At 47.3% G+C, this 23,155-nt stretch overlaps 2 protein-coding genes across 4 annotated transcripts in view; both read left to right on the plus strand.

The window, feature by feature from the left end:
- Positions 1-1,519: 1,519 nt before the first annotated feature.
- The window catches only part of PPP1R36 (protein phosphatase 1 regulatory subunit 36), a gene marked incomplete at its 5' end in the record, with an annotated part of 68,019 nt that continues 46,383 nt past the window's right edge, over positions 1,520-23,155 (plus strand). Inside the window, one exon of the mRNA XM_081880246.1 lies at positions 1,520-1,852. Coding sequence (XP_081736372.1) covers positions 1,520-1,852 — 333 coding nt within the window. The remainder of the gene's footprint in view (positions 1,853-23,155) is intronic.
- ZBTB1 (zinc finger and BTB domain containing 1) lies at positions 5,751-15,860 on the plus strand. 3 transcript variants are annotated; one of them, XM_081860950.1, is made up of 2 exons: positions 5,751-6,406; positions 13,249-15,860. In XM_081860950.1, the coding sequence occupies exon 2, from the start codon at positions 13,269-13,271 to the stop codon at positions 15,393-15,395; it is 2,127 nt and encodes a 708-aa protein (XP_081717076.1). In that variant the 5' UTR covers positions 5,751-6,406; positions 13,249-13,268; the 3' UTR covers positions 15,396-15,860. The 3 variants fall into 3 exon arrangements, with proteins under 3 accessions (XP_081717076.1, XP_081717078.1, XP_081717077.1); XM_081860952.1 differs by lacking the exon at positions 5,751-6,406 and adding an exon at positions 6,500-6,520; XM_081860951.1 differs by lacking the exon at positions 5,751-6,406 and adding an exon at positions 11,308-12,447.

The following is a 23,155-nucleotide window of genomic DNA, read 5'->3' on the forward strand; positions in this document are numbered from 1 at the left end:
CTTACAATCCCCATAATAATATTATTTATGCATTTTCAAATTAAATTTATATACCACTCTTCATCCAAAGAGCACCGGGTGTATGTGTGATATGGTATACTGTTATACCATCCACCTAACTCCCATCCTCCCCGGTCAGGATGGCCAGGAATCAAGGATGATAGGAGTTGTAGTCCAGAAGCATCTCATTACACTAGACATCCTGTCTGAGGCACAAAAGCCAGGCAAAGGCAACCGAGAGATTACTTGTCAGGCTCTAAGCAGTCGTTGGTCGTAGGGAGAAGTGGCTGGAGTGAGCGGCACTGCCTCTAAAATCCAAACAAGCCAAAATGGGCCAAAGTAAGTTGGTAATTCTTGTTAGCGACACCCCACCCACAAAAAGCTCGCCAGTCAATTCAACCCCAGCTAGGGGCAGTGGCAAACCTACATTTGGGGGCGGGGGGCCTGAAGCTTGAACAGTTATGGGGACCCTTTTGCAAGCACTAACAAGGTATGGGTAACCACTGTTATCTTCTTTAAAGGGGTTGCTCCACAACAGATCACCACTTTCAAAAAAATAATTAACTGCTACGTCTCAGATTTTGATTAAAATTGCTGTACTAGATTATCTCACCCGTCAAGGTCAGTGATGCAAATTAAGAATTCCTTTTTTTAAATAATATTTATTAAGGTTTTTTTAATTACAACACAAAAAACAAAGCATACAAAAATATAACATATTTTCTTATCCTCTTTGGACTTCCTCACATCTCCCGCTCCTACGTTCCAAAATTATAAAAAAAACATTAGTCCAGCAATTTATCACCTTGTCCCCACCTTAGAATCTAGTTTTCCAATGTTATATCTTAAATTTTAGATATATTCATTTCACTCTTTAAAACATTTAGCTTAGCCTAATCATTATCTAAAAAGTTGATTTTTCCATGAGTTTAACTTATCTTCATAATTCACTTCATCTAATTCGGTGGTGCCAAATTGTTTATGATCAAGCATCCTCCTTAACATTCATACAGTTTACAATATTTTTGCAAATAGTCCTTAAATTTCTTCCAGTCTTCTTCCACCGTCTCCTCTCCCAGGTCTCGGATTCTGCCAGTCATCTCGAAGAATTCCTATGCCTTATTGTTTTCGGGTTATGGGGAGGGGATAAAAATTAAGGAGATGCATCATAGAATGATGAAATTGAGTCTACTAGAGCACCTCCCTTTTTTTTTTTTAAAGCAATGTGGACCAAAAATGGCTTCTGGGCCCCTCCAGGATTAGGGGCCCTGAAGTTTAAGGTGCATCATTCCTGCACCGCAGGGGGTTGGATTAAATGACCTTTGGGGTCCCTTCCAGCTCTACCATTCTAATAGCAGATCCACCCTGGCTGGGGGGCGCGGTGCCTTTGAAGGCCTGTCCCCCACCCCTTGCCCAGCCTGACATTGACACTCTGGTCTGGGGCATTCCGGCGGAGGACCCCCAACCCACCAAAGACGGGGAATGAATGGGGCCGTGCAGGATAACGCGGAGAAGGAAGATGCGGCGGGAGGGGGGGGGCGACCGCTGCGCCCTGGCCGCCCCCGCCGCCGCCAGCAGGGCCCGGCGCCGCTCGCTGGCCGCCAGCCGGGGGGAGGGGTCCGGCGGCTCCGTGCGGTCGCCGCGGAGCCGGAGCTGCTTCTGCGGCACCAGAGCAGGGGCGGCAGCAAGGGAAGCAGCAGCAGCAGCAGCAGGCGCGGCCGGGGGCGGAAGTCCTTTGTTGCCGCAGCCGGAGGAGGCGGCGGCGGCGCCGGGAGAGCAGCTGGCCACCCCTCGAGCCCCTGCCTCGTCCTCCCGGATCCCACCCCTCCCCGCACTCCTGCATCGGCCTCGGGTAAGTGGGGCGCAACCGCGGCGCCAAGACGCTCGCTTCCCCGGGTAGAGCTTGCGCAGGCCGCGGGAGGAGAGAGCCGCCCTGGGGGGCGCAGCGCTGGAGAGCGGCGCGCTGCAGCCGGGCCGAGGCCTCCTCCGGCCTGGGGGAAGCCCAGCGCAGCGCGATCGCGGGAGGGCAGCGCCCGATCGGGCAGGCGGAGAAGCGTGCGCCCCTGCGTGCGCCCGGGGTTGGAGAGGCTGGTTCCGGCATCGTCTCTCTCTCCGGCCTTGGCTGCATCGGGCTTTCCCGGCCGAGGCCTCTGGAGCTGCTTCCCCGACCTGCCCCGCTGGAGCCATGCGGCTTCGGGGAGAGGGGAGGGCGAGAGGCGAGGCGGCAGGGCGCCCCTGGCGGCGCAGCTCCTTCTGCTGCGCGGCCGGCCGGCCAAACTTGAGTCCGGGGATCGGGAGCGGCGGGGGAGATCGAGGCGGTGCCGTGGGTCATCCGGGAGATCCAACTGCTCTCTTAAAGCCGAGGTCCCACGGGCATGTCGTCCGGCGCTAGAATGGGCTGTCTAACTTTTCATACCAAGTGGGCCGCAGAAGTACTTGGACACGAACCCCAGACCGGGTGGTGGGTGACGAAGCTAAAATTTGACACCTTCCCCCAGCCCTCGTGCTGTCTTCCCAAAGAAGGAGGCATGGGGCTCTGGCAGGACCCTAGAGCCCTCCTACCTTCTTCCCCAAGCTGGGAAAATGCGAACTAGGTTATGGGAAGATGGGCACCTCCTTCCCAATGCCCAGATCCTGGCTTACCTGGTTTGGGGAAGGCAGTGCAAGGGCTGGGGCAAGGTGTCAGATGTTGCCGAAGGCCACCAAAACATTGAGGACTGCAGGACCCCCCAAATCTAGACTCTTTCCTGCTTTGGCGAATGTGCGATGCCTGTGGTTCACAAGTCACAGTTTTTTCCCTGCTCTTGGAATCATTGAATTATAGAGTTGGAAGGGATCCTGAAGATCATCTAGGCCAACCCCCTGCAATGCAGGAATATGCAGCTGTTCCATGTGGGGATTGAGGCTGCAACCTTGGCATTATCAGCACCATGCTCTAACCAACCAAGCTATCCAGGCTCTGAATATGGCCTACCTTAAAAACCATGGCCCTTTAGGATACTCTGCTGTGAGTACTCCTTGAACTGCTTGCTTCAAACTTTGCTCCAAACTGCGCTGAGATTTGTGGTTGTAAATTTATAGGTATGTTTCTGCTCTACCCCACGCTCCATTTCTTCCAAATTTGCTTCACTCTCCAGTGAAACTGTCAAGCCTAGGGGGTGCTGAGGCTTATCAGTTGTCAAAGATAACTTAGGTTTGGTTTTTAAATGTTCTTATGGCAGCGGTGCAAGGTGGGAAGTTCAGAATCGTCTCCACCCCCATCGTTCTGCCCGGACACTGAGGTCCAGTGCCGAGGGCCTTCTGGCGGTTCCCTCGCTGCGAGAAGCCAAGTTACAGGGAACCAGGCAGAGGGCCTTCTTGGTGGTGGCACCCGCCCTGTGAAATGCCTTCCCACCAGATGTCAAAGAGAAAAATAACTACCAGACTTTTAGAAGACACCTGAAGGCAGCCCTATTTAGGGAAGCTTTTAATGTTTAATAGACTATTGTATTTTAATATTCTGTTGAAAGCCACCCAGAGTGGCTGGGGAAACCCAGCCAGATGGACGGGGTATAAATAATAAATTATTGTTATTATTATGTATAAAACCTGTTCTCAAGTGTCGCCAACCTCTGAAAAAGGGGCACCCCTCCTTCCAGGTGTGCTCTTATACTAAAGCCTCATACTTTAGTGGTGGAACACATGCTATGTATGCAGAAAGTCTCCGGTTCAATCCAGTACTCAAAATTTGTCAGGCACGTTTTGCACCTGGCTATTGGCCACTTGCGACCAACTGAAGATGCCCAGGTGCCAGGATGGCGCCTGACGTCTCCAACATCTGGGGTTGCATCCCTGGGGATCCTTGGATCCCGATTTGCACACACTAATACCCATCCTGTGGAAGTCTATCTGCTAAATTTTATCTGCACAATCAGAAAGAGTTTCAGGAACCAAAAAGTCATATTGAAAATTATGATTTTCGAGCTGTCTGCCCCAAAAATGGCAACTAGGCATTCCGTTTGGTGACTGTAACCCTGGTTTAAGGAGCACCTAGATTATATATTTGAGTTTCTAACAAGGGATCAATTCTTCCCTAACATCACCGGTTAAAAACAGTACTCGGCTATTTGGATGGATAGTCAAATGTGCCATAAGGTGACTTCCTGTGCCCATCCATGTCTTTCTCACAGACCCCTTGTTCGGAATAGTATTGCACTGGCTTGGTCGCCTGTGGTGAGCAGGAGTTTCTGCAGGTGACCAGACAAGGAAGCTTTTTCATGGTCTTATTCTCAACAATGCAGGAGCAGAATCCGACATTGTGAGAAATCTTAGGATCATAGGAAGCTTCCTCCTACAGAGCCAGACCATTGGTCCATCTAGCTTAGTATTGTCTACACTTAGTGGCAGCCACTGTCTGGGGTTTGAAGCAGGAGTGCTGCCCTGCTCTGTCTGGAGATGCCTGGGATTGACCCAGGACACTTTTGCATGCTAAAAGTGTACCACCAAACCAGTTGGTTCAGACCTTTGGTTCAGACAGTTGGGTCAGACCTTTAGTAAGACCAGCTGAGATAGCGCAGAATAAAGAGCCAGCTTTTGAGTTGTCCAGGGCTCTTGGTCAGGCTTGATGTTGGAACACAGCCATGGGGTTGGGGGAGAGAAAAGCTGCCTTGATTCTTAAGCCACAAAAACCTGCATTTGGTCAGATTCCACTGCGCTCCATCTCAGGTGCAGCCCAGGAGGAGAGATTGGTCTTGCAGTGCAATTCTTGCATGTCTGCTCACTACCCCTGAGTGCAGTGGTTCTTGCTCCCATGCCTAATAGGATTGCAGGCAGTGCAGACATGCACCAGCTTGCTCTGATAATTGGATCAGCTCTCCTGGGTGCTGCGTAGGTTTCAGGCTGCACTTAGCAACACGGGGACAAAGACAAGCCGGGGTGGTGTAGTGATTAGAATGGCAGGCAGGCAGGCTAGGACCTGGGAGACCGGGGTTCAAATCCACACTCAGACATGAAGCTCATGGGGCGACTTTGGTGCAGGCACTGTTTCTCAGCCTAACCTACCTCGCAGGGTTGTTGTAGTGGCGGGGGATGGGGATGGAAAAGAACCAAGCAGGCCATCTTGAGCTCCTTGGAGGAAAAGCGGGGTATAGATGTGATTTGCACAGAAGGCACTTTGGTAGCCAGTTCTCAATGTTTTAAAATGCCTTCAGCGAGGTGGGCATGAAACACGCTGGACTAGTAACTTGGGAAGATCAGTATCATCTACAGTGGGTTGCAAATGGCTCTCCAGGATTTCAAGCAAGATCTTTCTCCAGCCTTATCAGGAGACGCCAGGGATTGAACCTCTGTCCCTGAGCTACGGGGAAGAAACCAAGGGGCTCCAGGAGTCTGCAGTTGAGGGGGGAGCCTCAGCAGGTTCCCCGCCACGCCGCCCCTGCCGAAAAGCAAACCACTTTTTTTGGGCTGCAAGAATGAAATGTTTTTCCCCTCCTTAATCCTGCAGCTCAGAAGTTTGGGAATGGCATACCTCTTGAAAGAACCGAGCCCCCGTTACCCAGGCCTCCTCCCCAGTTACAGAGAATCGGTATCTCTCTTCGCAGAATTACTCTTGGCTTAATTTGCTCAGAAACATTCTGTTAGTTGGCCTCCAACCAACTAATATTTGTTTTGTTTTGTTTTTGTCCCTCTCGGGCAACGCAAGCCTGGGAAACCTCTCTCAGTGCTGCCTTAGTGCATTCAGCCAGCCGGAGCCATGACGCTTAGGGAATTGTGCAAAAACCGTGGCGGAATTTCTTCTTCTTCATTTCAAAGAAATGCTCTTCTTGCATTAGTGGGCGGAGAGGTGGGCGGATGAGAATGGAGGACAAGTTGCAGAAGCAGGAAGCCAGCGTGTGCCTGCTGATAGATAACTTGCGCGAAGACCGCTTTGCATCTCCCTGCTAAGTTTCTCAGAGGCGGAATCTGTTCCCCCCCCTGCATGCTTTCTCACCGCATTTTGTGTGTGCGTGCAATCATGCTTTCGCCCATTGCTGCTCCATCGGACTGTTTGTTGCAAACCAATATAGCCGGTGATGTCATGAGCGGCATGTGAACCGGAGCTCTCGCTGCTTAGGCAACCGCTCCTGCAGAAGGCAAAACAGGAGGAGACGCCGGGAGTCTTCCTTGGCTTGGAGACATCGCTCGCCTCTGCTGTGTTTCATGCGTTAAGGCCCCTCTCTCCGCCCCCTTTGCAGTTTATTTCAAGTTTATTTATTTTTTCAATGCTCTATAACAGAAGCCTCGCGCTCATCGCAGTTGGGGAAGGAGCGCCGCCGCAGCTACGCCTGGCTCACGGTTGTTAGGAGGATGTCGGAAGGATGCGGAAAGGATGGTGATAACAAAGTTTAGGAAGCGAGTCGGACGAAGCGAAGCTGCAGGAATTGGGCAGGTTTGGTGGCTCAGATCGGGGAAGGGCGCAGCGGCAGAGCATCCGTCAACTTTGCATGACGTAGATCCCAAATTCAGGACCGGGAAGAGACTCCTGCTTGAAGAGCTGATGCTGGTCAGTGTATACACAATGCTCTAGACCAGCCTGTCGCAACCTGTGGGTCCCCAGATGTTGTTGAATTACAACTCCCATCACCCCTAGCTAGCAAGGCCAGAGCACAGGGATGATGGGAGTTGTAGTCCAACAACATCTGGGGACCCACAGGTTGAGAACTGCTGCCAAACTGATGGTCTGGCTTGGTATAAGGCAGTTCCTTGCATCCCTTCGTGATTCCTCAAGCCCTGCCAGCACCTGTGGCAACAGGCATGTTGTCCTGAGCCACCCACCCAGAGCTCCTCATTTTCTCTTCTTCTGACACACTCCGGAGAAGCTCCCATCTTGGAGGTTTGAGATGTGTGGATGTAGATTGATGCATCCTGCGTTTAGGAGGGATGCTGAGCTGCCTGTAGCATTGTGGTCATTGGCAGGGCACGACGCAGGCGTTTTGATCTTCCCGTGGGTCTTGTTTGTCTGTAAGGATGTAAAAGCAACTGTGGGGTGGGAGGGGAGGAAGAGTTGGGTTGGCATGGGGCAGCAGTCCTTTCCTCCCCGCCTTGCATTCCTGATCAAAATGCCTTGCCCCCAGACATCCAGCTTGCAGATACAGGAACCTGCGTTTTTCTTTTTCTTCACACCTTTGGAGGAATGCTTTAGACCAGGGGTCAGCAAACATTTTCAGCAGGGGGCCGCTGTCCCTCAGACCTTGTCGGGGGCCGGACTATATTTTTTTGGGGGGGGGGGGGAATGAACGAATTCCTATGCCCCACAAATAACCCAGAGATGCATTTTAAATAAAAGCACACATTCTACTCATGTAAAAACACGCCGATTCCCAGACCGTCCGCGGGCTGGATTTAGAAGGTGATTGGGCCGGATCCGGAACCGGGGCCGTAGTTTGCCTACCCATGCTTTAGACGAGGAAAGCAGTGTGGAAGGGAAGAGTTAAACGCGCACAGACTCCCTCTTGCCACTGCCCTGATTGAGATCAGTGCCTCCCTGGCAGCTGCTTTTGAACTTTCTGGAAATCTGACCAGGGATCTTCCGTGTCTCCTTTGGCCCTAAAAGCCTGAGCTGCAAATCAGGACATCTGTGATTAGACTCTGGCCCCAGCCACAAACTCGTTATATGTAGCTTTTTGCCTGTTAGCCTCAGTCCGTTACACTCACCCACCTTTTAACCCCTCTTAAAGATTACAAGACAGAAACACCTATTGAGTGCTTTGCACACTGTATAAATGCTACGCACTACTCAGGAGGTTGTGGACTCACGGAGCAATGGATCCAAACTACAAGAAAGAAGATTCCACCTAAACATTAGGAAGAACTTCCTGACAGTAAGAGCTGTTCAACAGTGGAATTTGCTGCCAAGGAGTGTGGTGGAGGCTCCTTCTTTGGAGGTCTTTAAGCAGAGGCTTGACAACCATATGTCAGGAGTGCTCTGATGGTGTTTCCTGCTTGGCAGGGGGTTGGACTCGATGGCCCTTGTGGTCTCTTCCAACTCTATGATTCTATGATTCTATGACTCTCCTTCATTGGAGGTTTTTAAGCAGATATTGGGGATGCTTCAGTTGAAATGCCTGCATTGCAGGCGATTGGACTAGATGACCCTCAGGGTCCCTTCCAACTCTACAGTTCTGTGATTCTATAGATCCCTAGACATAAATGGGAGATTTTGTGTGGGAATGGATGAGCAACGTACAGCTAAAGTGCCTCATTGGTTGCACCTCACAGAGACCTGGGTTCATCTTCCCATTGAGCTACGAAGCTTCCTGGTTGTCCTTGGGCCATTATTGTATCTTAATAATTATTCTTCATTCATTGATATAGGAATACCCTTTTAAAATATGTCTAGAGGAGGTTGACAGACACCACCATAGGAACAGTTAGAATCCGTTTTCAAAACAGTACGAAAACAACTGGAAAAGGTACAAAATGAACATCTAAGGCAGATACTTTTTTCATTCATCTGGGAAAGCTTGTTGAAACAACAACAACAAAAATGTCTTCGGTTGTTTTTGGAAAATACAGATAGTGGGAACCTGTTTTATCTCAATAGGAATGCTGTTCAGGGACAGCCTTACTGAAGGCTCTGCTGCAAGTTCCTATTCAGTCTTCTTTAGCCTAACCTTCCTTACAGGGTTGTTGTGATACACTATCCTGCAAGTAAGTGTGTGTGTGTGTGTGTGTGTGTGTGTGTGTGTGTGTGTGTAAATAAACTGTAAAAGTGATGGCAATGTTTCTCTTGCACATCTCATAGAAGAATATGCCTTATGAACAATTGCAGCTTAGGATTTTCCAATGTATTGGAAGCCATTGGTATCTCACTAAAAAGGCATACCTGAAGTCATAAGTCTTTGACCTGCAGTTAACTCAGGCTAGAGATAAAAGAAGGCAGGGGAGAGATAAGTATGCAGTTTGGAAGAGAGCTTGTTTTGGCTGCAGGAAACCCTGGTCATATCCCCACTCAGCCATGAAGCTCCACTGAGCGGTTTCCCTGCTCATCTGTCTTCCTGTCCTTCTGCCTCCCTCTGTTTCCTGCCTGCCTTCTTGGGAAAATGAAATGAGGCAACCGCCATGAAAAGCCACTCTGAACTCTTTGGAGGAAAATTGGAATACGGATATTTGCAAAAAAGGAAACACTGTTTGCTACCACCCCCTAGAAGCAAGGATGCGTAAAAAGATTGCCATCGTGTTGCATTCATTGCTCTAAAGGATGGTGGCAATTTGCTCCATATGTTGGGCTGCTGTTGACGTATGTGAACTGGCACCTGGTTTCCTGAGGCTAGAGAACCATCTCCCTGCCACCCAAGAGGAAAGCTTTTGCAAACTGGATGAATGCTGAGTATGCATTTGCTTCTGTTGAAACTGCTGTTTTATACAAAGTCAGGCCACAGGTCTGTTGGGCTCACTTTTGTCTACACGGTCTGGCAGCAGCAGCTGTCCAGGGTTTCTGATGGCGTAGCTCTCCCAATCCTACCTGGAGATGCTGGGGACTGAACCTGGAACCTTCTGCATGCCAAGCAGATGAACGACCTGCGTGTCACATAGAGCCCCTATCTAGAAGCATCCATATGGACTCCCTCCTTGGAGCTTTTAAAGCAGAGGTTGGATGGGCATCTGTCATGGATGCTTTAGTTGAGATTCTTGCCCTGCAGGTCGTTGGACTATCAGGTGCACAACCTGTGGCCCTCCAGATGTTCTTGGACTACACCTCCCATCACCCCCAATCACTGGCTGTGCTGTTTGGGGCTGATGGATGTTGTAGTCCAGAAACATCTGGAGGACCTCTGGACTAGATGATTCTCTGGGCCCCTTCCAACTCTACAATTCTGTGATTCTATAATTCCTGCTCCTTTCTTTTAATTCTTCTTGCTAGTGCTGGTATAGTGATGATTGCTATGCTTTTGACTCTATAGGCATTCCTTTTGTAAATCACCTATTTCTGCGTGGCAAATAATAACAATAATAATAATGATATTTATATGCAGACTTGTAACCTCTGTGGATCCATTTGCAAGGCCTCATAAAAGGCCCTTCTTAGCAGTCCTGTTTTGCAACAGCGACGTCTCTCTCATTATTAGGAATCCAGCATATTTGCCGTAGCTCTGTCCCACTTTTGGCAGCAAGCCTGCCTATTTTTGGAGACTATGGAGAGATCGCATTGTGGTACGGTGGAGCTCCAGCTTCTCAGTAACAAACTCCTTGCATGTTTGTTTGGCAGAGCTTGGGTTGGGGGAATGTGAAAACTGGCAAATGGTTTTCTTTAGCAAAAAGGGCTAAGGACCACAACGCAGAAGTAAAATTGCTCCTTCTCCTAAACACAATTAGGAACACCCCACCATGATCATATTCTCTTTCCCTGCCCCCTCAAGCAAATTTGCTCTTCTTTGCATGATCAGAGTGAACATGACATGTGCATTCATCTTAATTCTAACCAAGTTCTATTCATGGCTACAAACCTGCGTGTTTTGCTTACCATGGTTAGCTCTGCAAGGGGAAGGTGAGGAGGACGCACATGACAGGGGGAAAGCAGAGCATGGTCCTGTGTACATGAAGAGGGAGAAGCAAGCTGCTAGGACACTTGGGATTGCCTTGCTATGCTTAGGGATTTCCTTAAAGAAATCGGTATTTTTCCATGAGCCCTTAGAAAGCAGTTCTTTGCTGTTTGCAGCCCATGATGGTTTCAGCAAACTCTTTCTAATATGCCCTAAGATGAGCAATAGGTTTTTAAATAGTTCCTGCATGGTCAAACAGGCACAGAGAATGGGAAAATCCTAAATGAGGCATGGATTCATTTTCACCACAGTCCCAAACAAGGACAAAATATGTTGGTGGTTGTTGACATCCATATGTCTCGGAAGATAGTAGAGCGGTGATGGCCAAACTTGGCCCTCCAGCTGTTTTGGGACTACAGCTCCCATCATCCCTAGCTAACAGGACCAGTGGTCAGGGATAATGGGAATTGTAGTCCCAAAACAGCTGGAGGGCCAAGTTTGGCCATCACTGTAGTAGAGGAATGTGCCTTTGGGGTAATGGTCACCCATGATTGCTAGATGCACCCTAAACTAGGGTCTTATTTAGACAGTAGCATCTGTTGCTTCTGGTTCAGTTCCATAATGGACAAATGAATGTGCAGTAAGTTGCTATGGGAAGGGGCAATTCCCCCCCCCTTTACACACTCCCCCCCCTTTCACGCTCTGGGTGATTTGTATGGACAGGTATTAGCTCATTTTGCATCATTCTCTGCCTCTACAGTACTATAATGTTATTGACCCCACCCCCCAAGTATGGGAGTGGTTGAATGACCCCATAGCATTTCGCAGCAAAGCCAAATCACGTTTCCAAGTGTCTGCTGTTAACAGAAGCTGAAACATATTGTGTGCACTGCAAATGCAGCACATGAGGCCTTTCTGCAGTGTGCAGAGCTGAATTAACCATCGTCCTAAATATCATACAGCGCAGTTTGGAGATTCCACCATGGAGAATTGAGTGCCCCCCCCCCATCCTTTTAAAGCCCTCACAGCTGAAAACTCAGTACTTTTTTGTCACATGACAGGGGAGCGGCAATGATATGAGGTCATTAAAACCAAAATGCAAGCCCGCTTAGCAAGAAAAACAGGATGGCTACAAATCTCTGCAATGTGCTTTTTCAGTAGGTGAGCACACCTGCCCTGGGCTGCATTGGGGCAAGCGTTTCACCACAACTTTACTGCTCAGGAAGTGCCCCCTGTTTCTCTAGTCTAGAGGGTGTATATTAATGGCAGCCCATCAGCTCCTGTGACTGGTGACCAGGATGAGGCCTTGGGATTGGACCGGCCACACAAATACTAGAAACCGGGCCTTTTTGACTTGCATAATTAGCACAGCATAATACCTTGCCTGCTTTACTCCAGTTCCTGCTATAGCACATAATACCCTTTTTCTGTAATTCTGAACACAATTCCTTGTAAATACGAGCCTGGCAAGTTGTTATTCCTAGGGTCCTGCAGCATTGTGCTTTTAGACACCGCATTGCCCCTGGACCTTCTGCTTCGTGCTCTGCCCCTCCTGATTTGATTTGATTTTAATTACATATCGGCGGTGGCTGGGAGGATGGATGGATTTCACTTAGACGACTGACATTAATAAGAAAAAAAGGCTGATTTAAATCACTCAGCTGTTTTGCCGCAGTGTCCATGATGTTTTCTAAGGTTTCAAAATCATCCCCCAGGTCCAAAAAAGCTGGGGACCTGTGCATTACCCATACACGTAGACCACAAATCTTGCCTTGTAAGACTACTGAAGACTTGCAGGAGCCAGCTAGAGAAAACTTGCGGGGGGGGGGGGAGGCAAACATGCAAGAAAGCAGGAGCTGCTGGCCACTTTTTCTTCTTCTCTTTATCTCTCATTATCTTTCAGGGGCTAATTTTCCCTGGAACATACCCCTCCCAACTCATTGGAAAGGTTAGTTGCTGAGCTGTGCCAAAGAAGCATCTGCTTCCCTGTGAGGCCTTGTGAGACCTGAGCACACGCTTCTGCTTCTCTGTGCGGCAGCTTGAAATCCTGCGCCGCCAGCCTTCAGGGGGAAATCTCAACAAGCCGAGCTCCACTAGGCATGGATACTTTCCACACGGCATGTGCGATGTGTCACCAGACTCTTAAGTCACGTTGATTTCAATGAAGCTTTTTCTCCCACCTAGGAATTCTAGGATCACAGCCTACCCTCTCCAGCCCCTGCGAGTATTTTTTATTTATTTAATCTTCTTTTATATCCCACCTTTCTGTCGTGGAACCCAAGTTGGCATACATGTGGGCACAGATGCAGGCCTGCTTGGTTCCAGCACCATTCCTTCAGACTTTTATTACCCTGGGTAGAGGCAGGGAAGCCAGTGAGTAACCCCAGCACACATACACTTACAACACAGATTCCCTGAGGTCTTCTGTGCCTCTTATTTGGCTCCAGAAGCATATCAAAATGCATTCATCCGTGGCTAGTATGGTAATCAGTTAGGGCAAAGATAACCAGCATGGTGCCCTCAAATATTTTGCTGGACTACAACTCCCATCATCCCAGGCCATTTGCCATGCTGGCTGGGGCTGATGGGAGATGGAGTCCAACAGAAGCATTAGAAGGGTACCATGATGTTGGCCATCCCTTGGTTCGGATCATGAGGTAGTGGGGCTCTTCTTTCAGTTGTCAAAACTTAGCTGATAGCTGTATATATGTTTTTTCTCTCCTCCTCCCTTTTCCTCTTGTTTGCACAGGGCCGTGATTCTGGCACAAGATGGCAAGGACCAGCCACAGCAGCTATGTCCTCCAGCAGCTCAACAACCAAAGAGAGTGGGGTTTTCTCTGCGACTGCTGCATTGCGATTGACGACATCTACTTCCAGGCGCACAAAGCTGTCCTTGCCGCCTGCAGCTCTTATTTCAGGATGTTTTTCATGAGCCAGCAGCACAGCACGGCGCAACTAAACCTCAGCAACATGAAGATCACGGCCGAGTGCTTTGATCTCATTTTGCAGTTCATGTATCTGGGGAAAATCGCAACAGCCCCCAACAACTTTGAGCAGTTCAAGGTGGCCATGAACTCGCTGCAGCTGTACAACGTGCCGGAATGTCTGGAAGACATACAGGACACAAACTCCTCGGGTTTGCGGTGCTCCTCTTCTGCTTCCAGCACCCAAAATAGCAAAATGGTCTTTGGCGTGCGGATGTACGAAGAGACGCTGGCCCGAAGCGGGAGTGAAGCGAGCAGGTGCGGTGCTGAACCTCCAAGTTCGACGGTGAGCACATCCCAGGGCAGGGAGGTCAGTGACGAAGCTCTGCGGCTGAGCAGCTTATCCGAGCAGCCGTTGGAGAGCTGCAAAGGGAGTGTTGTGCGCAAGGCCTCTGGCGCCAAAGACCGAGTGTCCATATCGCGCCGCTTTGGGAGGAGCTTCACCTGCGACGGCTGCGGCTTCAGTTTCAGCTGTGAGCGGCTGCTGGACGAGCACATCATGTCCTGCACAAACAGGCACTCCTATCAGAACGCCAGGTATTACGGGGCCGATAAGAAAGACGGCGGAGAGAGAGACTCCGCCCTTAAAACCCCATCTCCCCAGCTGGACGAATTCAAAACAGAGGCAAGCCAAGCGACGGATGGGTCATCCTCCCCAGTGTCGAATGTAACTAGCGGGAAAGGCACGAGCGTTTCGTTGGAGGCACTGGGCAAACAGCGGAGTCGAGCCATGGAGAGGAAAAGGATCATTGTCAAGATGGAGCCAGAGGACAACCCCATCGACGACCTGAAAGAGTTTAACATTATTAAGGTGACCGACGGCAACGATTCCACTGACAACGACGACCTGGATGATGATGACCCGGTTTACAGGTACTACATTGAGGAAGAGGTCAGTGAAAACAGGCGTGTTAGGAAAGCTTTCTTAAAACCCCACATGCCTATTGATGAGGAGGCCAGGAAATATTTTAGAAGCGCCAGGGTCCTTAACAGTAAAGTCAGTGCCGTCGAGGAGGGCCCAGAAAATGCGTCCTGTGAACTGTGCGGGCAGACAATCACTGAGGAAGACCTCTCTTCTCATTACTTGTCCAAGCACATAGAAAACATATGTGCGTGTGGGAAATGTGGCCAGATATTGGTGAAAGGGCGCCAGTTGCAGGATCATGCGCAGTCCTGCGGGGAGCCCCAAGATTTGACCACCAATGGCTTAAGGAACATGGAGGAGAAAATTGACTTGGAAGAAAGCCCCGAGGAACAATCTGAAATTCAGGAGATGATGTATGTGGAGATGCTGGACGAGTTCGGTGACGGCCATTTCCAGATGAACAGTCTTCCGAAGAAACAGCTCTACAGGGATTCAGCTTGCCCCTTCCGGTGCCCTAACTGCGGCTTGCGTTTTGAGACGGAGAATTTGGTGGTTGAGCACATGTCCAGCTGCCTGGATCAAGATCTGTTCAAGAATGCCATGATGGAAGAGAATGAAAGAGACCATCGACGCAAGCATTTCTGCAATCTTTGCGGGAAGGGCTTTTATCAGCGTTGCCACTTACGGGAACACTACACGGTGCACACCAAGGAAAAACAGTTTGCTTGTCAGACATGCGGCAAGCAGTTCCTAAGAGAGCGCCAGTTGCGCCTTCACAACGACATGCACAAGGGCATGGCCAGGTATGTCTGCTCCATTTGTGACCAAGGAAACTTCCGGAAGCACGATCATGTCCGGCACATGATATCCCACCTGTCAGCTGGAGAGACAATATGCCAGGTCTGCTTTCAGATTTTCCCAAATAACGAACAACTCGAACAGCACATGGATGTTCACCTCTATACATGTGGCGTATGTGGCGCCAAATTTAATCTGAGGAAAGATATGAGATCTCACTATAATGCCAAACATTTGAAAAGAACATGAATGCATAATAACGCTTATTGGCAAGAACTAAAACAAAAGCAAGTGGAACACCAAAGCATAGCAAACAATCATACATTTTTTTAAAAAATTAAATGGCCTGTTTTGAAATGTTCTGGTTTTGTTTGTTTGTTTAAAAGAACATTTAAATCATGTGCTTCTTCATTTAGGCTGCAATCCTATGCTCACTTACCTGGAAGTAAGCCCCAGTGAACTTAATGGGACTTTCTTCTAAGTAAATAGTTATGGAATTGCACTGTTAGGGTATTAAAGTTCATAAAAAGCACCAAATGTTTAATTATTGCATTTTTATTCTTGCCTCATGTTAAGTTCTGTTTCTGTGTCCCCCCCCCCCCCCCGCTTTCTTAAGTAGATGAATCAAATCATTATTTTTAAACTCTAGACTTCAAAAGCACACTGTAGTATTACCTGAATCACTGGCTTCTATTAAACAGCTTCTCAGTTCCATCAATGTAAGCTGTCTCCTTTTCTATTTCCATGTGCATAGAATCGAAGAATTGTACAGCTGGAAGGGACCCTGAGAATTATCTAGTCCAACCCCCTGCAATGCACAAATATGCAGCTGTCCCATATGGGGAGTAAACTTTCATGTGAAAATCAAGACTGCATAATGTTTAATATGTACAGGGATTGGGAAGAAATATCCACTGGCCACACTGCTTAAGTCTGTTGAAATCAATGGGCTCTGTTGGACTGTACCTATTGAGTGGTAGCTAAGTTTTACTCAAGAGTAGACCCAGTGAAATTAATGTTACTAAGTTAGGACTATTAATTCCAGTGAGTACACTGAGTAAAACCCATTGGGTTTATAACTTAATGTATATACTGGCTATCACAGACATCTTGTTTGATATTTAAATCTCATGATCCAGAGCACTTTGGGTGACTTTAGTTCATTCTGCAATGCTATCTTGGGGTGAAATGAGAGAACTGCACATTCACAGGAATTCTCTGCTGTGCAGACGTGCTACAACAGAAAAATCAGGATGTTGCAGCATAAGCACATTGTAAAACATCCAGGATATACTCTAAAACAGTCTTCCGCACCCTTGCCACTTTCCATGCTTTGGACGACAACTCCTCTGAGGTCCACCTCCAAGGGACTTCCAGCAGTTCCCTGAGTGCGAGAAGTGAACCTCCCATGAAGGAGATAAAGAACTACACAATTTTTAGATGACATCTAAAGGCAGCCCTGTATTGGGAAGTTTTTAATGTTTTGACTTTTTATTATGTTTTTATATGCCCTAGAAGCATATGACTGGGGAGACCTAGCCAGATGGGCGGGGTATAAATACTACTACTACTACTGTACTGTATTAGCCAAAGCCTCAATTAATGGCTACCACAGTACCAATTCTTCATTAAAAATAACAGGAAAAACTGGTGATGAAGTGTGGGAGGAATGGGCAGCCCAATAAGGAGGATACCTCAAGATGCTTGTCCCAGATCTATGGTGCAATGTCTACTTAATGAGGGCCAAAATTATCTGTGTGAAACGTGAAAAATGTAAATACCGTACACAACACCACCCTCAGTGTAATATCCTATGTCTTACTGTGCAATGACTGCAGATCTGAACGGAGGCAGAGCTCTAGTTAGTGGGAAAGTTCTCTTTGTCTCCCAAGTTGCAAAACAGACTACAAGCCGTCTTTGATTTTCACATGCTACAGAAGCTTGTATTGTTTCCAACCATTCACCATTTAGAATAGTTTCAGTTGATGTATGAGCTCTGCCTGGTGACTAATCTAAAACATGCATGCTTCTGTTGGAACAGAAATAAATGCTGGGTGGTTTGAAGATTGCAAACTCAGATCCTGTGGCAGGTTGTACCTTCATTTAAGACAGGAAATGCAGGGCAAGGGGCCAAGTACCGCCCTGCAAGCCTCTCTAATTTGGCCCTTGCCCACACCCTTCTCCCATGGCCAAGCCCCGCACCTGTTTTGCACCTTCATTGAGTGTCGTCCCCCCCCGACATGTATGCTTGAACTCTCATAATACCTCTTGCTTGAATGGATGGAAGATACAGAATGACCCCTTATTTAAAACTGCACTTCTCAACAATAATAATGGTACAAATGACACTGGTTTAATCCTCAGTTTACTACTTTCACATGATATAGGAAGGTGTGAGCCTCTCTCCTCTCTGCAGCAAATCCTTCCTGCCCCCTAGTGGATAACCAGTCACCCATTGCTTTTTAAAGGACAAGAGCTGCACTAACTGGGTGTCATGTACACTATGTTCAGGGACAGTTAATTAGCAGTGTGCAGTCTCCTTAGACACAATACAGTCTCCAAATCACTCCCTCTCTCACCTTGAACTAGGAGGAAGCCAGGGAGCTGTATTAAGCTGCATGAAACCCACATTAATAAACCTGTCCAGTTGCCAACACCTTTGTGGGACCTGAAGTCTGCAGTTGGTGGTCATGCCTATTGTGCTGTGTCCATGATATTGCCTGGTGCAGTTGAATGTTAAGAAGGATGCTAGATTATAAAAAATTGGCCACCACTAAACTAGATTTGAATTCGATGATAAGTGAGATTAAAGAAAACATAATTTTTTTGGAGAATTGCTAGATTATATTTAAATGAGTGGATATAAGACCGTAAACAAGTTGATAATTTGCTTGGAAAAACCTTTTACGATGAAAATGGGAGCGGGAGACGTGAGGGAGTCCAAAGAATTGATGAAACTGCATTGCGTTGGAAGTAAGATTGTTTATTATTTGTGTATTTGTATTCAAAAACTTTAATAAATATTTATTAAAAAAAGAAGAAAAGATATTGCCTGGTGCAGGGCAGAGGATAAAGACTGGTGCAGGGCAGAGGATGCACCTGCTGATCTGCCATATGAAGACATTGGCCAGCCAAGTTAAGTGAGCGAATGAACTGGGCCTCTGAGATGGGTTCCAAAAGGCTCAACAGTATTTGCTGACACTTGTGGGTCGGGTCAGCAAGCCAAACTGGGACCATTGCAGATTTCAGAGGCCTCTTGCTTACTGTTGCAAACACTGGGAGCTCTTGAGAGAATGTAACGGGCCACAATATGTGCTCTGTATGCTGCAGTTTGTTCCGGTCTTATACCTAGCAGGGGTTGGCAACCAGAGGTCCTCCTGGGTCAAACTGGCACCTGTCTCATTTTTAGCAAAGGGACTCTGTAGCAAACCATGGGTAGAGAAAGTGGGGAGTTTCAACTGCTGATATTTCAGTGTGTAGCTGTGCCTTTAACAGCAACTTGATTGCAGACATTAGAATGGGATAATGTGTCTTCCTGTGATGTGATAAATTTTGCATGTTCAGCCTGCTGTTAAAGGCGCAGGAGCAGCCTGGCTGTTCCCATGATAGCAGGCAACTGTACTGATCAGCTAATTCATACAGCTTTCATCAATGGACTATTCCCGTAAAAAACCAAGACCTGCTTTGGCCATATGGTATACAGTGGTACCTCGGGTTACATACACTTCAGGTTACATATGCTTCAGGTTACAGACTCCGCTAACCCAGAAATAGTACCTCGGGTTAAGAACTTTGCTTCAGGATGAGAACAGAAATCGCATGGTGGCGGCACGACAGCAGCGGGAGGCCCCATTAGCTAAAGTGGTATTTCAGGTTAAGAACAGTTTCAGGTTAAGAACGGACCTCTGGAACAATTAAGTACGTAACCAGAGGTACCACTGTATCTCTTTACTCTTTGATGTGATCCATTTGAAATATGGCTGTGCCTCTATAATGAGCATTTTCCATACTGGCTTGGCTGCTACCAAGGCCCTGCCATAAAACGGCTGCATGTTGCAGGGCACTCTGGAGCATTTTCTAAGGTGCAAAAGAGTACATGGGAAGAGCTGGCCTCACAGTCCCCAAAGGTGAGCTGAGAATGCACGCTCCATTGTTCCCTTGCAACAAGATATTACTGCAGAGAAAATCAGTAGTGGTGGACAACTTTCTGGGAAGCTTGTCAGCTGTTACTGATTTTCTCTTTGAGAAATACCCACTAAGCTTGTAAAACTCCCAGAAAGACAAATTGATACGATTTACTATTGAAATAGCTACAGTGCTTCTGGTAATTTGTATCGACTCATGGGCTGTGTGGTTGCCAACTTGTTTACAAGAAGGCAGCCTTGTGCATTTAACAGCAGCATTGGAGGCAGAAATTCCACAACTGCATCTGTTGAAATTCTACCTGCCAAAAGTAGCAATCCTGTTGCTGTCTTGACCTAGGTTATGTAGTTTGTAAGCAGGCAAGTTCTGCCACTGTTGAGGCAGTGTGAGCCTTCCTGAAGCAAGTGATTTATATATTTAGTTTTGGTTAGTGTTAAATCTGGGCTCGTCAAAGAAAAGTCAATCATGCAGCACAAAAGTGAACCTGTGTTTATCAGTTCCTTGCCTTAATACTTATTCAAAAGTTCCTAATCTGACTTCCTGGCAAATAGTTGTCAGCTTGTAACTTTAAATGCCCTCAAGACAACTTGGAAAATGAAGTGGCAGGGGCTGCTTCCCTCTGTTCATCCCCCGGTCCTTTCACCCAACCAACCCTAGCCTCTGAAACAGGAGGTAAATGAGGCATCCTGTTCATCAGACCTTCCTTCATACCCAGAGTCTGTGAGTTCAAATCCTTGCTGTTGTCTTTAAATAGTCTTCTCTATTTTCAGAGGCAGTGTGGTGTAGTGGTTAGAGTGCTGAACCAGGACCTGGAAGACCAAGGTTCAAATCCCCATTAGGCCATAGAGCTCACTGGGTGACCTTGGGCCAACTATTGCCTCTCATCTCAACCTACTTCACAGGGTGGTTGGGATTAAATGAAGAGGGGGAGAACCATATACACCACTTGGGAGCTCCTTGGAGGAAAATGCTGGGATATAGATAAAATAAAAAGAAAGAGGGAGGTGCGTGAGAACCAGAAGAAAGACAGGTGACATCAGCTGCAACTACTTTTATCAGTGTGCATTTAAAGGTAAATACGGGTTTTCCCCCCTGATTGTTAGGTCCAGTCGCTGACGACTTGGGTTGCGGCACTCATCTCACTTTACTGGCCGAGGGAGCTGGTGTACAGCTTCTGGGTCATGTGGCCAGCATGACTAAGCCGCTTCTGACGAACCAGAGCAGCACACGGTAACACCGTTTACCTTCCCTCTGGAGCGGTACCTATTTATCTACTTGCACTTTGACGTGCTTTTGAACTGCTAGGTTGGCCGGAGCTGGGACCGAGCAATAGGAGCTCACCACGTCATGGAGATTTGAACCACCAACCTTCTGACTGGCAAGACCTAGACTCTGTGGTTTACCCACAGCGCCACCCGCGTCCCATATTGTCACAGTTAAACCTATGCAAAAAGAGCAATGCCCTAATTGTGACCCCCTCCCACACACCAAAGAGTGAATCTCCATGTGCGCACAAGAATGTAAGGGGCTGCATATGCACAGTTACTGGTGTCCTTGTGCCCCAGTACTCTTTCAGTGGCACTGTTTGCCTGGGGCTTGGACATATCTAGGATTGTGCTGTTACTTAGGAAAATATTGTCTAAATTAATTCAAAGTATTTCTGGCTAAACACTTTTGGAATTTTTCTCCAAAGGAAACCACAGCATTTGTAGAGTCGGAAGGGACCCCATGGGCCACCTAGTTCAGCCCCCTGAAATGCAGGAATCCTGCCCACAGCTATCCTTGGGTGGGCTCAAAGCACCAAGCTTCTGGTTAACAGCCAGACACACTCTGCCTCTCGGGAATGCTGGCTTAAAAGTGGTCTGCTACAAAATATATTGATTTGCCACCAATAAAAGTTGTTGCAATGAACTCTTGCCTAGCTTCTAAACTTGCAGAGACCTGCCACCAAGAACGCCGATTCATTGTCTTCACTCCCGCAATGCTCCTATGGTTAATTTCTTCCTATCATGATCATGACTAAGCCCACAACTCCCAGACCCATTTCCCACTTTCCTTTAGCCTTATTCCATTATCCCTAAAACCCAACTCATTATCTGCCTCCTGATCTCCTACCCTAATGCTCCATAATCTTGGGGGTGGGGAATATTCCAAAAAGACCAAGTCATACTAGTAATGAAACGGAGGCACTTTCACGTGAAAAAACTATGAAGAAGCAGCGGTTATAAGAATGTGTAAATGAATACTGCTCAGCCTACCATTTTACATGTCAGTAGAAGGGAAAGCGTTGCTGAAAGAGAAAAGATTTCAAAGAGTCTGCAACATCGCATGCTTTCTGGATGCCTTTTGAGCTGGACCCCTGCCCACCCCCCACAGAAGTGACCAAATTTCCTTTCTGGTTTCTCACTAAGGAGTGTCATGGAATTCTTGCATCACAACCAAAAAAGGTCAAGTTCCTCTCTAGCACTTTGTTTGCTTAAAGATGGTATTTGACATTCAGCTGAATTTATAAGAATTAACAAACAGTGGCTTGCAGGCTAGAAAAACGAGCCCCACGCTATAAATCAGGAACTTTAAAGCACAACACTGCTTGTCTCCTTTTTCTTCTTTGGTTGTCACTTTTCACTTTGAGTTGCTGCCCAATTTCTTTCTAAAGCAGGCATAGGCAAACTCGGCCCTCCAGATGTTTTGAAACTACAATTCCCACCACCCCCTGACCACTGGTCTTGTTAGCTAGGGATGATGGGAGTTGTAGTCTCAAAACATCTGGAGGGCCGAGTTTGCCTATGCCTGTTCTAAAGTCTATCTCAATATTACCCCTTTCCACTAATTGCTGCACATGTTGCTGTCCTTTCCTCCAAATGCTGGCATTTCAGATCCACCATTATTATCCTTATGTCCTGCTCCACCACTTTATCCATATTAACCACCCGTTGTCCTGTCCTGTTGAGCCTGTATGCCTCTGTTTCAACAGCAGCCATCAAGATGCCTTTGCAAAGCTTTACAAACAAGAAATGAAGGCAACTGTTGTCCCCTAGTGTTTATTCCCAAGAATCACCTGTGAGCACGGATATTTCAGCTACCGCCCACCCGGGAAGAATGGCAGATGAAAGTGATGGACTATATGGAACTGGCGGAAATGACTGGCAGAATCCGTGACCAAGGTGAAGAGTTGGTGGAAGAAGATTGGAAAAAAATTAAAGTTCATCTACAGAAACATTGTAAAATTAAGGAATGTTAGAAGGATGTTGGAATGAAGTAATGTGGTTTTAGCAGAAATGATATAAAGGATTAGGTAAAAATTGATTTTTTTAATTGGTGAAAGACGAGAATGTAAAATTACAGTATATTAAGATAAATTATTAGGATAAAAACAAAGCTGGAAAGGATTTGCTAAAATATATAATTGAACTAGAATACAAAAAAGGGAGGTGTGAGGAGGTCAAGGAAATAAGCAAAAGAAAGAAAGTTATGTAAAAGTTTGAGCTGTTTTTCTTTTTCTAACTGTTTGTATTTTTTCTGTATTTTTTTTATTTCTAATTTTCTTTTTGTAATCTTTAAAATTTTAATAAATATTTTTTTTTTTAAAAAAGGATATTTCAGCTACCTATCACAGCCATACTGCAATCGCTAGCAGCCTAAACTGCGCACTGGCCCTTGTCCAAATCTGTACCTTTTTCTTGCATTGTGTTTATTTTCCTTTATCAACCCTCTTTCACTCCAGGCACTTGCTGCCTCTGCCTTCATCTGTATTGCTCTTTGGGGCTAGGAGTCCTGATCTAGCTTTGAAAGAAAGCCCTTGGAAAGCCATAATTCCTTTACGCACAGGGCCAACTATGTGGTCGCTTGCGGAAAATGCTTGGCTG

The sequence above is a fragment of the Podarcis erhardii genome, assembly GCF_964252035.2.
Source record: "Podarcis erhardii genome assembly, chromosome: 1".
Classification (NCBI taxonomy): domain Eukaryota; kingdom Metazoa; phylum Chordata; class Lepidosauria; order Squamata; family Lacertidae; genus Podarcis; species Podarcis erhardii.

What these genes read in the sequence shown, in the direction of transcription:
- ZBTB1 (XM_081860950.1), top strand. Translation starts at nt 13,269, where the DNA reads ATGGCAAGGACCAGCCACAGCAGCTATGTCCTCCAGCAGCTCAACAAC.